Here is a 14,547-nt window from a genome sequence, read left to right on the forward strand (position 1 = left end):
TTATTAATGTCAAGATGAAATGAAAAATGCCTTTTTAACCCTTACCTAGTACATCACCTGTTTGAAAATATGAAAATTGAAATTGAAAATGCCGAAAAAAAATATTCTTATATCAAAATCCAATCATGTTTCCTTCCTGGAAAAAATATGATGTGTGTTTACCATGCAACAACACATCATCAGTAGGATAAAACTAACCTGTTTTTCCCGTGGTTGAAACAACCAATTTCAGCCATTAATGTCGTGAAAGTCTTCAACTTTTAGTGATGCAGGGCTTAGATTTGTCAGTTAGATCTTCTGTGGTTTGCCACCTCAAACCTTGTTCCAAGTGTCATGGTTACGGGCCTGCTGGCTAGAATTTATTCACTTCGTGGAAAGTGGTATCTGTGACTGCACCAGGTTATGCACAAGGTATTTCACAGTGGACTTGTTCTGCAACTACATGGAGCACACAACGGGCTCTCGCTCCTTGATGGACACTGCTATCCCATCAGTGTAAGGAGGAATTTAACAGTAAAAACAAATCTACTCCATCAGGATTGTGTTGGTGTTGTTAATCTGATTTGGATGACAGTGACCTGGCAACCCACCAACTGTCATCAGGTTCTGGTGGCAGCAAATTATGGGAGTCCATCATTTGTAGTCAGAAGCTGATTGAGAAAACATGTTTAAGGGTCTTCAAGGGGAAGGACTCACACATTATCTAAGAAGAGACTATGCCTCAATCACATTTAAAAATAGATATTCATGTGCAGTTAAATATGTATAAGACAATGAAACACATTCATTTGGAAGTGCATTTACATTTTTTTTGCTTCACATATTTATTTGTTACTTAAGGGCAGTATTCAAAGTCACACAGTTTTTCTTGGTATACCAACTGGCTTGTGAAAAAGGTGCCCTTCCCATATTCAGATTTATTATTCACACTTTAAGGACCAGACAGACATTCCCTCTTTGAGTCTAAATTCATCACATTTTAAATCAGTTAGATGAAAGCATCTGTTTTGAGTGCTTATTGCTTGCTCCAGCGAAAGGCAGTCCTTGTGCGGGTAATGACTGCACTCTCCAGTATGGGTATAGCGTTCCTCGTTGATTTGAATGTATAATTAGCATAATAAATACTTCTGTCGAATGTGAAGACTTCTTTCGTGAAGCAATCATCGCAAGGAGCAAATCAACAGTTTTCCCCTCTAAGAAGCAGCCTGCAAGAAAATGAATGTGAATTCTGCCTCCATAACATAAATATACTCTATGTGACATACACATATACATACTGTTTAGCAGTGCAGACTTCTTTCCTGCAGTATTAAGAGTGGAGAAGTGATAGTTAAGAGCTAGCAGTATGGAATATGTAATCTGCTCTCCCGTAGCTTTGCATTCACCCATGCCAGAGTGGGGAACAACATGTCATTATTACAGGCCAATACACGTAGCACACACTGACAGCCACATGTATATCGGCATCCTTGTGTGTGCATTGTAAACAGACTATGAATACAATTTCCCACAATGAAAGAACTATATGTCCACTGAGGTATAAAATGAAAATGTCTTGTTATTTTCTAGTTCAGGCTAGTAGGAACTATTTCCCAGTTTCAGATGAGGAGAACATTCTCAGGGTCTGGATATTGGACCATTGTGACAGTGAGGATGGGGGTGATGGTTAGGCTACATGAATGGCTTTCTTATATTCTCCTCATATCATAGCCCCATGTTTTGATCCGATACTTGTGTAACCCAGCCAATGTATTTTTTTACCATTCAGTTTAGCTTAGTTATTGTGTATAAATGTTTCAGAGCTTCGCCTCACTACTAATATCGCTGCTGCTTTATTACACGTATGATTCTTATGCTTATTCCGTGCTGTGACATTTCCAGTATGATAACCTGACTGGTCTTGGTGGCCCCAATCTGTTTCTTCTGTCATGTGCTCTCCTTTACAACAGACATTATGTCCAACTGCTGACCCTAGAGCTTATGTAATTGCATTTAAAGGGTCCACTCTACCACCTACTACTACAACTGCTACTCCTACTATCACCACAACTGCTACACACACGTAGACGCGCGCTCCCACAGCACTGCTAAGCCTTGGAAAATGAATTTGCCTGATGATGGAGAGGGTGCATTATCTGGCGGTACAGTAGAGTGCGTGTGGCCCGAGCAGACTAGCTGTCTCTAGCCCTCAGAATAGGAGCGGCAGTCTCCTGGGTCCTGGTAGGAGAATGGGCTGAAGCTGCAGTCTAATTCATCACAGCTCCGCGGGAAACAAGCAATCGTGGGGAGGCTTCAAAAAAAAAAAAGAAAGAAAGAAAGAAAGAAAAAAGAAAAGGAACCAGTGTAAAAGACACAACAGCTCTCACTGGACCTGGGCAATTCCCCTGGTCACTGCAGTTGCCTGCCTGACTGTCAGCCTCCTCATGACTTAAATGCTGAGGCAGGGGGAGGAGAGTGAGACGGAAAGGAGAGGAAACGAAAAATTGTAGATAAAGGAGAAGAAAAGCAATTCCATATGGATATGTAGATGATATTACTCAGTGGTGGGAGGTTTCAGGGTGTGATGTACAGCATATTTACAGTGGCATTAGCATAAATCTCAGAGCGTGTTATGTGTGCACTGGATGTGATTGTTTACCCTATCTGGACCACCTCTCACAGGAGGTTCTTTACTCAGGCACCAGATTGTGGGGATATGGCACGCTGGAGGGTTTCCGTGACAACCTGGGCTTTCTGTCCAATCAGGGCGAGGGTTTCCAGATTGAGAGGTGGTCCTCAGGGGAGCCGTACTTCAACGAGCTTGGATGCTTTGCCACGGAGCAGCCCTTTTAGAGAGACCATCACACAGTGAGATTCTGCTCAAAATGGGTACTTTGATGTTCCCGGCATAATTGGAAACACTTTTCAAAGGAGGGTCCTTTTAAAATGCATTGAATGAGAGAGGACAGGGACCATCCAATTTCAATTCCACTCATGAACCATCCTGCAACTGCCTTTCAGGCGTGTACCATATATGCTACGACCCACCCATTTGTCAAACTGCCAACTGTTGTTATTTTGTCTTTTTTATGATGTATAAAAGTAAGAGGCATCTCTGTGTTTTTGGTACCTGCTCATTCAAGCAGATCTCCCTCTGTAATCTCCTTCTATTTAGTCCAGATCTTTTTCCTTTTTTTCCTTCTCTCTCGCTCAGAAGTTGCATAGTGGTTTCATCATCCTGAGCTGTAGGAGCCAGCAGGGTATCGCACAAACACTACGGACAGGCTCATTTTTCACAGGTTGACTTCCCAGCTATCCTGCAGGATGTGTCACGACAACCAGCGGATATGTGACAGACTCACGTCTCACCCGTGTCCTTGCATTAGAGAGGAGATGCAGTGTAGCTCGTGGCCACAAGCTTTGTGTGTTTGTGTGAGTGTGTGTGTGTGTGGGTCTGCTTGAGCTGGGGTTTATACGTGAGTGTTTACTCTTTGTGCACAGTAGGAAAGCGTGTCTACGTGTACACTTACCCACGTCGTTTTGTAATATCATGTAGAGCTATGTAGATAGAGTCCTCATGGTCCAGTAACAATAAACCTTTTTTCCCCAGCAGGCCTCAGTTCTCCACCAGCCAACATCACCACCTCCGCCGTGCCCAGCATCGTCACGCCCATCGTCAACGGATTCACCGGCATCCCTCATCAGCCCAACGGACACCCTGCTGTGGAGACTGTGTACACCAACGGCCTGCCGCCCTACTCTACCCAGAGCCCCACCGCGGCTGACACCCTCCAGCAAGCCTTCACCGGAGTACAGCAATACACAGGTGTGAGACAGGAATGCTTTGTTTACTACGCTGTATTTCTGAGATTTTACAGTCTGCTGTTAACGCCGAATGTGTATCAGCTATGGGACAATTACTGCAAAGTAATTACTGTGTGAGTGTGAGGCTGTATGTATTCAGATCGTGTGGGACAGAGCCTTAGAACACAGCATCAGAGAGCCTTTGATTACACATGTTAGGCTTGTGTGATCGACCTTAAGCATCCTTGACACCGTCCTCCATGGGATCCCGTTTTTTTTTAAACTCCTCTCTCTCTGTTGCACTCCTTCTACCCCTCTCTACCTCTCTGCAGCGATCTACCCAGCCACCACGCTGACTCCCATTGGCCAGACACTGCCCCAACCACCCCAGGTCATCCAGCAGCAGCAGCAGAGAGAAGGTGAGGGTGAGAGAACATTATTACTTTTACGCTTCACACATCTCATCCCGTGTAATGGACACATAAAGAAGACAAGCACGAGAGACCATTATTGCTTTAGCACTGTACACACCTCATTCTGTGTAATACATATATGAAGAATGTGAGGGTGAGAGAAGAGTAGCACTTTAACATTGTACACATCTCATTCTGTGTAATAGATAAAGAGAGTGGAACGGTTGAGAGAATGCACTTCACATCTCGTCGTAGGTAATAGATATAAACCATGAGGGTGATAGAACAGTATTAATAAGACTATGTTATACTGTACATCTTAAAAATGGTTATATATTGTCTATGTAGGGCCATGCTTTTTTATCACAGGCAGTAATTAAAGCTTGTATAATAAAACCCTTAGCTGTGAGAATAGTGGCACTGCAACACAGATGAAAATATTATAATAAATGGAAATGTTGAAAGTAGGGGTACAGGAAAATTGTGGCAGCTCACTTGAAGATAAAGTAACTCACAGCATGATGGTTTCCACTCAGACCTGCTGCAGGTTTACACAACAATAATACAGTCGGGTTGCACTGAAGTTGCATAATTTGCAGTTAATTAGTAACAGCAGTTCTTTTAGTATTGGCTATGTCTTAAATGTTCGGTGTTACAAATTATTGTGTCACACAGTAGATGTGAAAGTATGATTGAAGCAACATATGAAGCAATCAAACCCTCAGCTTTCAACATCATGCACATGACAGGTTTGTTTTCTTCTTATTCACTAGTTTTGCCCAAGAAAACTGTAACTGTACAACATTTTTCAAATAAAATGGGGAGCAAAGTTCCACTGGCAAAATCCAGACTTAGAGGACCCACCCTGCCGACCTGCCAGAACCGCATCACAGGGCAGCTCATGGACCTGTGAAGCCACCGCTGGGTCAGGGGAGAGGAGGCAGAATGGGACATATTTATATATTATTTTTGTTTTTACGGCGAGTTGGGGTTTTTTTTTGCAGCACATTGATCAAAGTATAGATTGTTGCTAGTTGAATAATGTGATCTGTCATCTAGAACCAGTCTTTCAAATTCAATCTGAAAAGCTGGTTAAATGTAAATAGAAAATTTTAATCCACTCTCAATATCTGCATGGTATCAGCAAATCAAAGGCAAAACTTTTCAATTAGTTTCTGTGTGTTTAAGAAGAGTTATGTTTTATCACTGATAATGTCACAGACGGTCCTGAAAATCTATTTCCACTTATCTTGATTTAGTTGACATGAAAGACTGCATAGATCAAAATGACAAATTCACAGCTGTCAAAACCTCTCTCACTCTTCCTCTTTCTCTCTCTCGCTCTCTCTCTCTGCCTGTCTCGCTCTCTCTGTCTCTCTCACTCTCTCTCTCGCAGGTCCAGAGGGTTGCAACCTGTTCATCTACCACCTGCCACAGGAGTTTGGAGACAATGAACTCATGCAGATGTTTCTGCCCTTCGGCACCGTCATCTCCTCTAAAGTCTTCATGGACCGAGCAACCAACCAGAGCAAGTGCTTCGGTGAGTTACTCACTGCCACTCACACACAACTATCAAGTCCACGACGCACAGTACGCCGTATAAGAATTACTTTTTCTTTATACCTTTACTGACTTCTTCTTAGATAAAACTGAGTATGATTATATTTGTAATTCTTGGCAGGTCTGGATGCACAGAACTGTTCTATGATTTCTAATATGTAAATAAAAATGACCTAACTACCTATTTAAATGAGTGCATTCAAGGGAAATGTATAATGGATGTTTTCAGGAGTCTTGCAGAAAACAAAATTTGTTCTCACCGTCTGATCTCTTGTAGTTTTTTGGGAACATCCAGACATTTGTGGGTGTTGTGTAAAAACTCACAGCTGAGGCGTGAAGCTTCATAGTGTAAGTTACATTTTCACAATAATGGAAGCTTTTATTTTCACACTGCGCACCAAACAATAGGTATTTGTGAACAAACATTTGCTTAGGTGCTGTAGATTTTGATGATGTTTGACGGCAGCCAGACAGAAGGTTGAATCATTTTACCTCTGACTGACTGACCTGAATTTGCATCTTGATGACTGTTGTGTTTTGGCATCCGTGCATTAGAAAAAAAGGTGCTGAATACACCGCTACCAAACTCGCCATGATGCAGTCGATCAGAGCCCATGTCCTTGTTTCTGTTTGGCAGCTGTGTGACCTGAAAACCTCGAGGTGCTGCATCAGCATCCACATCACCGTTCCGTAACCCCAATATCTGTCAATACCCTCACTGCTGGGCCTGATTCACACGCCTCCCGTCCCATTTAGCTCCGTCAGCCTACACACACCAACAAGCCCCAGGGCTTATACAAACTTTGAGGAGGCAGGCAGGGATGGCGGCAGGCGGGCGGGGGGTTGGAGGAAGGCAAAGGACAATTATGGATCAGCATTTGTTTTCACTTCAGGGAACTGCAGAACCCAGGGCAAAATTGATCGCCAGTCCTGTTTCCCTGGGGGAACTTAATAACATATAAATTCATGAAAGAAGAGCTATTTGCAGTATTGACGTATACACTATGCATTTACAACATAATGTTAGGCCTCGGGAAGGAGGGAGCACACTGGTGTAATTAATCTAGAAAGGAGAAAGAGGGGATAAACTTAGATTGATGGTGTGCAAAAACAGGGAAACAGAGAAAGCAGACTTGCAATGTGTGACAAGACTGAGGGGACGGCTCACAGCTCTAAGCCTGCATCTCGTCTCCATCTCATCTCCGCTCCCAGCCCGAATGTGTTAACCTGATGGTGGGTTAGGAGGTCACCTCCTTTCCCTGCCTCTCTACTTTCCTCAGCCTCGCATTCAGCCCTCCTCCGCGCTGCCCAGCCTTCGCCCTAATGGGCCAGCCCAGAGCCAAGCAGGCCAGGCAGACATCTCTCCCAGGTGGCTGTGGACGTGGAGAGGCTCCTGCTGTTTTTCACGGGTCATCGACTGTTCCTAATGACACCACAGACACAGGGGAGCGCATCAAGCAGAGACACACTCCACTGCAGTTTCTGGTCACTGGATCCTCAAGGCTTTATTTTTACACATGATGAAAACAGGATGTTCAGCATAGATTTGAGGAGGGGTGTTATCTTGGGGAAAAGCACTGAGGGGGTTCTGTGTCTGCGGCAGACTTGTCTCCTCATGATGAACTATGTTTGCTCTTGTTTTGCTCGAACTACTTTGCACGGTGACTTGTGCTCATTCATTTCCGTATTTTGGGGCTTTCTAGGGATGCCAGAAAGCAATGTTGAAGAGGATACTATAAAGTCAAAAACAGGAAATATTTTTAGGATGACCTGGTCATGAGAGTGATTACCAGTGGCCCGATACACGCATGCACTAGATACACGTCACATTTACCGCATAACACATTAATGCACCAATAATTATAATCTAATAATATATGTATTATACTGAAGTTTAAAGAGGTATAGAATGACCTGATTCCATACTGAAATAAAAATTTGAATTCAAGACTTTTACTTGTAAAAAAGTATTTCTACATAATGGCATTATTACTGTGAGTATTTCCTCCACTGCTGGTTACTGATATTTTCAAAGATGGAATCACTACCACCAAATATTGATAAGTTCCTTTTTGTATTTTAATTACAAAAGTAACTAATTATAATGGATAAGTGATTCATTACCTCTTTTGGTCACACCTTATATTAAGGTACATGTATTAGTTAGTCACTAGTTACTTATTAGCATGAATATTAGTAGCATATTGGCTCTTTATTAGTCATAAAGCAGTTAATGCCCTATTCTGGGGGTTAGAGTTGTTAAGATCATAGTTCATCAACTTATTATCAATAAGCAATGATTAGGAGGATATTAAGAGAAAACTGGTCATGCAGAATGAGGCATTAATAAGTGATTTATAATGACTAATAAAGAGCCAATATGCTTCCAATTTACATGCTAATAAGCAGCTACTTAATGGTGAATATGTGTACCTTAATATAAAGTGTGACCCATCTTTTATATTCCCATAAACACTCCAAAATCTGTCTTAACCTTCAGAGTTCTGGATATGTCTTACTCCCTCACATGCCTCCGTGAAGGATCACAAACAGTTTGATATTACATCTCTTCCAGACAAAAACTGTCAACCACGAGACAACATCACAATAAACTGATGCCTTATGACAGTTACACCCCCACACTTGTTGCATCTGGAGTGTTGCCAAGGTTGATGAGAAGTTGTGCAGAAAGAAGCAGCTGGTTCTAACACATTGGCGTACACTGCCGACATGTTACGCTCTCATTCAAAACTTTTGTTTAAAAACAACTTTATAGCAGGCTGTCACAGGCACCGAGCGCTTGGTAGGCAGCCCCAAGGTGCTACCTGTCTCAACAGCGCCATCTAGACTCCTTCAGGAGGTAGACAGGCTGTGACCATCGAGCAGTGGGAACACTGAGAGATATTTGTTTGCATCTCTCACCTTTTTCCTCACTGAGTCATGGTTGAGTTGAGTCATTTGCAGCAGATATCATCTCCAAATATTGACTTCTTCTTCTTATGTGAAAGCTCATCTCAGCACTCACGATCATCTTAACTCTCGTAGGGGCTAATGAACTCTTCCCTTTTCACAGGCTTCGTGAGCTTCGACAACCCTGCAAGTGCACAGGCAGCTATTCAAGCCATGAACGGCTTTCAGATTGGCATGAAGAGGTTGAAAGTCCAGCTAAAGAGACCGAAGGATGCCAGCCGCCCTTACTGACACAGCCTACCTTCAGTATTCATTGCAGCAGCACAGGTGAGCCTGTCGGAGCCCCGTCACTGGTTCAAGATGTAGATCCAGGACATTGTTTCTGCCGAGTGTCAGCTGTTTTTTTTTTATTTATGAGCTTATAATATTCTCATCTTTAAGTATTAAATGTATTTCCTGATCGTTGAATGTAAAGCTAAATATGTTAATGTCTCTAGAGATTTCATATTTGCACACACGTAGAAACTATAGGGGTTGATTTCATATGCTGCACAGCAGGAGTATTAATTATAGGAAAATATGTCATCATCGTGATTGACAAAGATTGATTGGTGTGCCAGTGTGGGTTCTGCTCTCTCCAGACCATTACACTGATATAATAGAGCCATATTGAACTATCCCACGTTTAAAGAAATGGGTCTTTTGAATGACAGTCTAATGAGCAGTGAGATCTGAAATTGCCTTTCTCTTCTGTTTTTCAGGTTTTAGAGGACACGTGAAGATATCTCGGAGGAGTTAAACTTTTTTTCTTTGAAAGCAAAATATGTTTTAAAAAAATCAACACATAAGGAATTTTTGAAGACATATCAGCATTTACTTGTGAAGATATAGGTTACGGCAGAAAAGGAAGATGCGAAAGAGGAGGAGGCGCGTCACCGGGGGACTTAACAGTAACAGATGGCACAGTGCAAGAAAGACGGGAAGAAAAAAACACTGAAAAAAGATGTGATGAGACTGAACAACAGAACTTTTTTTCTTGTTGAGACTTGAATTGTTAATTAAGCAACAAACTAACAAACAAAAAAGCAGCAACAACAAATAGATTTCTATATACATATTATATACACATATATATAAGGAAAGAGGCGCTTGTGGCTTTTACTGTACTGGACAAATGAGGGTTAAAACTTGAAGATCAAGAAACACAGTGGAAAAAAAGAAGCTATTCTATTCGTCCACTGACAGACTTTCTTTCTCTTTCCCTCTTTCTCTTATTCTCTCACCGTCTCTCTCAGCAGGCGCAGAACTATGACTCTTGGAGGTCACTGAGGTTTCCATTAGCAACAGTAGAACTGCAAATCTTTCACCCCTAAGGGACCAAAGGACCAAACATTTTTATTGTTCTGAACAGTAATATATAGTATTAATGATACTAATACTACAAACTACTACTAATAATATTACAAGTTAAACTTAAGAAGAAATACTAGCTTCAGGTTGAAAAAAAAAAAGAGGAAAGGGGTTTTGGTTTATTTTCCTTTTACATTTATAGCTACTGGGTTTGAGGATATTAAAACAAAACAGAAAAAAAATGTATAAAAAAATAAAGCTATACTAATTTAGTGGCGTAGAATATGTGGGTTAGACATTGATTCGGGCATGTTCAGATATGTTCTTTTGCCACTCATCGTTTCATCTCGGAGGTGTGATCTGCCGGTCAGTAGAAGGAGAAAACAGTCTCGTGGTGCCAAAAGTGACACGTTAGCAGCGTCTTAAAGCAAACGCCGCAGAGGTCTAGCCATGTAACGCTGTCTTCTGTTCTTGTCAGCACGTCGAAAGTCCGTAATTGAGGCGAGAGTAATTCTGTGTCATCATTACAGCCTTGATATTACAGATAATCTGACCATAAAGCACTGTGGTAAAAGTGCCACCCGACTGAGCTGGATACGCAGCAGTAAAACAGCGCAGCATCTGTAACTGCTTAATAAAATATACAAATGAGCCTGACAGCAGTTGTAAAAATTTCCACCGGCGTGTCGCAGCGGTCCCTGCAGGGTCGTGCCCTCTCCTGTTGCCAAGCTCCTCCAGCTGCTCTCAGCAGGCGAGAGCAGGCCTCCCCTCCTCTTTCTCCCCACCCCCTATCTGCCGCCGCTCCTCACCTCCAAGTGCCGGCATGTCCCGCTCTTAAAAGGGACCGCCAGTTCACGGGGGCCGAGAGCTAACCCACAGCATAATTAGGATAATGATAATATTGATCAGATGGGGAGCTGCACCGCGGGGCAAGAGATGCACAATCAATTACACATTGGCATTTTGAATGAAGTGACTGAGTGACAGAGTCTATTTTTCTCTTAGTGGCTCCCTCACTTACTGTCCACAGTCTCAGAGGGGGGGACCCCAGATCTGGCAGAGGCGGCGTCTCCTGTGGGACACCTGGAAGGCACTTAAATCTACGCCATGAAAGAACGGAAAGGCTGAGAGGGTTGCATGGCTGTGACAGGATCTGTATATAGTGTTCAGAGTAGATCGTACAAGTTCTTCAGTGAAGAGCAGCTGTATATTTTTTCTCCAAAGGGTATAATAGCACAGTAAGAGCTTGTACACGGTGAGGAACAGCCTGGCATTACCAGCCTTAGGAGGTCAAATTAAGAGCAAAATGATCCATCAGTTAGACAGCAGCAGGCCTGTAAGTGTAGCTGCTGCAGCTGCTGCTGCCTCAACAAGACGACAGCTTACCATTAGCGCCGGTCACACATGGCTCCTATACGGCGCGGCCCCAACACATCCCGCAGTATCAGGTGTGATTAATTAACTAAAGTAGCATCATCTGTGGTGACGCTTTCACAGAAGAGACACGTGCAGAGCCTCCGAGGTGAAATCTGCCTTTCATGAGTTGTTTGCTTTTTTTTTTTAGATCCATTTCACTCCCAGATTTATTTGACTTCAGCATCCTGTCTTTTAATTTGAAGTTTTGTCCCCCCGACATGCCATTCATTGACTCAGTTCGCTCTGAAGCAGCTTGCCTCTCAGGACCCTGTGAGACCTCTGATCACCGCTCTAAACTTTACACACATCAGTGTTCAGCCATCGGATCACAATGCTGTCTCTGCGGCCCCATCCACGCTTGTGGAGGCGTCACCAGAATGGCTTCCCAGGCCCTGATGACTGTATCTGTTTTTCTTCGGCTGAGCCACTTTATTTTGCGATTCCAGCGTCACAAGACCAGTATTGCCAGAAAGGGGGTGTTTCATGTCCAGGACACTGTTAACAAACATTACCCTCATTCACCGTGTATTGTTCAGTTGCAGGGAACACTGAGAGTCTTTAAAAATGCCTTTTCTCATCATGAATTGCCAAATTATGCAAACATATCCACTGCATTTCCTCATCCTCAACACTCTGAGTGTGTGCCAGACTCCTTGAAGATAGTTTCTTACAAATGTGTTCATTTCCAGGAAAAACTGAGCAGCAGAAAGAAACCTTTGCGTATGTGATGTCGTATAACTTTGTAGGAGGAGGGTCAGGTCAGGCTGAGATGATATAGAACTGGGTTTTCCAGCGAAAAGGTTAGATTTCATATATATTTGGCAGAAGTCGCCTTCTTTTTCCCCTGGTGAGTTACTGTTGGTTTCCTCTCTCCTGTCAGGACCCAGCAGCTTTAGGAAGCTGTGATATATGCTCTCCTTTCCCCGGGCCATACAGGGCCTTATAAACCCACTCAAGAATCTTTTCTTATGGGATTTCTACTGGGGAGAGTTTTTTAAATTATTAAAATCAAATTAAATTTGGCCTTCACAACAGCTTGGGTAATGCAAATTAACGATGCCAGCTGTGGCTGAAATGTAATGAGTTTGAAAAGATGTTGAGTTAATTTCATTCTGCCAAGAAGAAGGAAAAAAAAAGGGGGGGGGGGGGGCGGGAAATTTGATCGAGTGCAATTAAAACAGTGAAGGTTTGTGGATGGAAGCAGTTTTAGCGCAGTGCATAAGCCTGAATATACATATCTGCTGTGAAATTTAGAAAAGTGAAAGCAGAGTAATGAAATGACTGAAATCCTAGAAGCTAACTGAGTTTATTATAACTGACTGAAAATCCACTAAAATGGAAAAAAAAAAAAACAGGAAGTAGCAGCACTGATTCCAATAGTGTTATAATTAAGCTGCATGTGATCAAACTACAGTTTTAACTTCTACGTTGTTTTCATTTTGCATCCTTTTTTTACGTCATTTTTCAATATTTGTCATCCCGCCATTGTGCCCTTTCAATCTCTGAGCATGCTCAATGGGGGCTGGGAGGGTTAAAGATTATTATTATGGTACTACTCGTATTAACAATATGATTCTTTAACTATGGTTTGAATGCTAAGGATAGTAGCTTATTATAAATATGAAATCTGTATATTATGGAAAATCAGCACAGGACCTTTCTTTGGATAAATATAGGTTTGGGGTTTGAAATGAGGGAGGGGCCGGGGGAGGGAGGGGGGTTATCGCTTTATAAAGATGTTAACTTTCTGGTTTCTCAGCACAAATCATACAAAAACATATGAACAGCAGTACGGAGTCTGTGAAGAAGACTTTACTGACATACAGGGCGCAAAAAGAGGAATCTCAGTACTATTCTTTCAACCTGGAGGAGAACATGTGGTTTACAGGTTGTGTTGTTTTGCTTTCCTTTCTTTTCTTTTTAAAGGAGAGCGCCACCTGTTTTTGTGGCAGCGTCAGTACAGCATGGATTAACTGACAGGGAACGCAGTATCTTTTTATAAAAAAAAACTTAAAAAAAAACTGTGTGTTCTGTATTAGCCTGAGAAACCAAACATTTTTTCCCTGTTGAAATTTCTTAATACTTGCTGCTTAGATTACTTCATATTAATGATTGATGATTTAATAATTTTATAATTAATCATCGGGTCAAGTATGTAACTTGATGTTTATTTATTTCCTATTTATTTTGTTTATTTATTTATTTATTTATTTATTTATGATTTCATTTAGCCACTTTTCTTTGATGGTTATGGTAAGATAAAGATATGTATCAAAAAGAAACGCTTATTGGGGCTTTTCTCTCTTTCTCTCCTTTTTTTCCAATTTTACAATAAAAATTCAAACTGGATGTTTCGTTTCTCGCAGTTGATGTTGAGTGAAGCGCCGAGCCGCGGTGCACAGAGAGGAGTTGTTGCACAAGGATTTACTCCCCCACCAGCAGCTCTAGGACCTTGAAAGTTTGTGAGTGCAGATGTCGCGACCTTGTGCGGCTCCCCACCTCGGAGTCTGCCGCCGGTGCCGCGTCCCTGTGAAGTGATGAAACCGTGGCGATAGTGTCACGGCCCCGTGGAGGATAAACAGGTTACAACTTGAACTTTTTTTTTATTTTGCACGCGAGGCACGACTCATCATAAAGCTCCGGGAGCTTCAGGAGAAGAGATGCAACCATTTCATCTGCTGCGCTACAGGGAGACGCGCCACGGCTGGAATATGCGTCAGGACACATGATGGAAGAAAAAAGCAAACCATGGCACATAAACATCAGACAGTTGGGAGGTGTCGCGGATCATGAGAAGAGCTGCGAGAGAAAGACAGGGGAACAAACAATATTAACACTTTGACAAGCAGGAGGCAGTAAATTGAAATGAGGGAGGCGTCGAGCGTCAGTCAAGTGTTACGCACAGTAACTGCAGCCTCGCTTTGATGCCACGAGCCAAAATCTGACGCAACATCTGTTGACAGTTGACTTGCCTCTCCACCTTGTAATCACCATCGTGCTACATCAGGAGGCACTGTAGCATCAGGGCGCAGTTTGAGGAGCGGCGACAGATATGAAGGGGAAAAAAGAACGGGAGGGACAAAAAAGTAGAAGCAGTGGCTCATGAAATAAATTG

General features: G+C 42.5%; 1 protein-coding gene across 21 annotated transcripts in view; it reads left to right on the forward strand.

The window, feature by feature from the left end:
* Nucleotides 1-8,957, forward strand: part of celf5a (cugbp, Elav-like family member 5a) — a 176,179-nt gene extending 167,222 nt beyond the window's left edge. For 8 of the 21 annotated variants that reach the window (XM_041935675.1, XM_041935677.1, XM_041935676.1 and 5 more), the window contains 4 exons: nt 3,600-3,805; nt 4,116-4,202; nt 5,593-5,676; nt 8,830-8,957. In XM_041935675.1, coding sequence (XP_041791609.1) covers nt 3,600-3,805; nt 4,116-4,202; nt 5,593-5,676; nt 8,830-8,957 — 505 coding nt within the window. Of the gene's footprint in view, nt 1-3,592; nt 3,806-4,115; nt 4,203-5,592; nt 5,737-8,829 lie in introns of all 21 variants that reach the window. The other 13 variants (XM_041935684.1, XM_041935686.1, XM_041935685.1 and 10 more) reach the window with 4 other exon arrangements.
* Nucleotides 8,958-14,547: the final 5,590 nt, after the last annotated feature.

The sequence above is a fragment of the Chelmon rostratus genome, chromosome 4, assembly GCF_017976325.1.
Source record: "Chelmon rostratus isolate fCheRos1 chromosome 4, fCheRos1.pri, whole genome shotgun sequence".
Taxonomy (NCBI): Eukaryota; Metazoa; Chordata; class Actinopteri; order Chaetodontiformes; family Chaetodontidae; genus Chelmon; species Chelmon rostratus.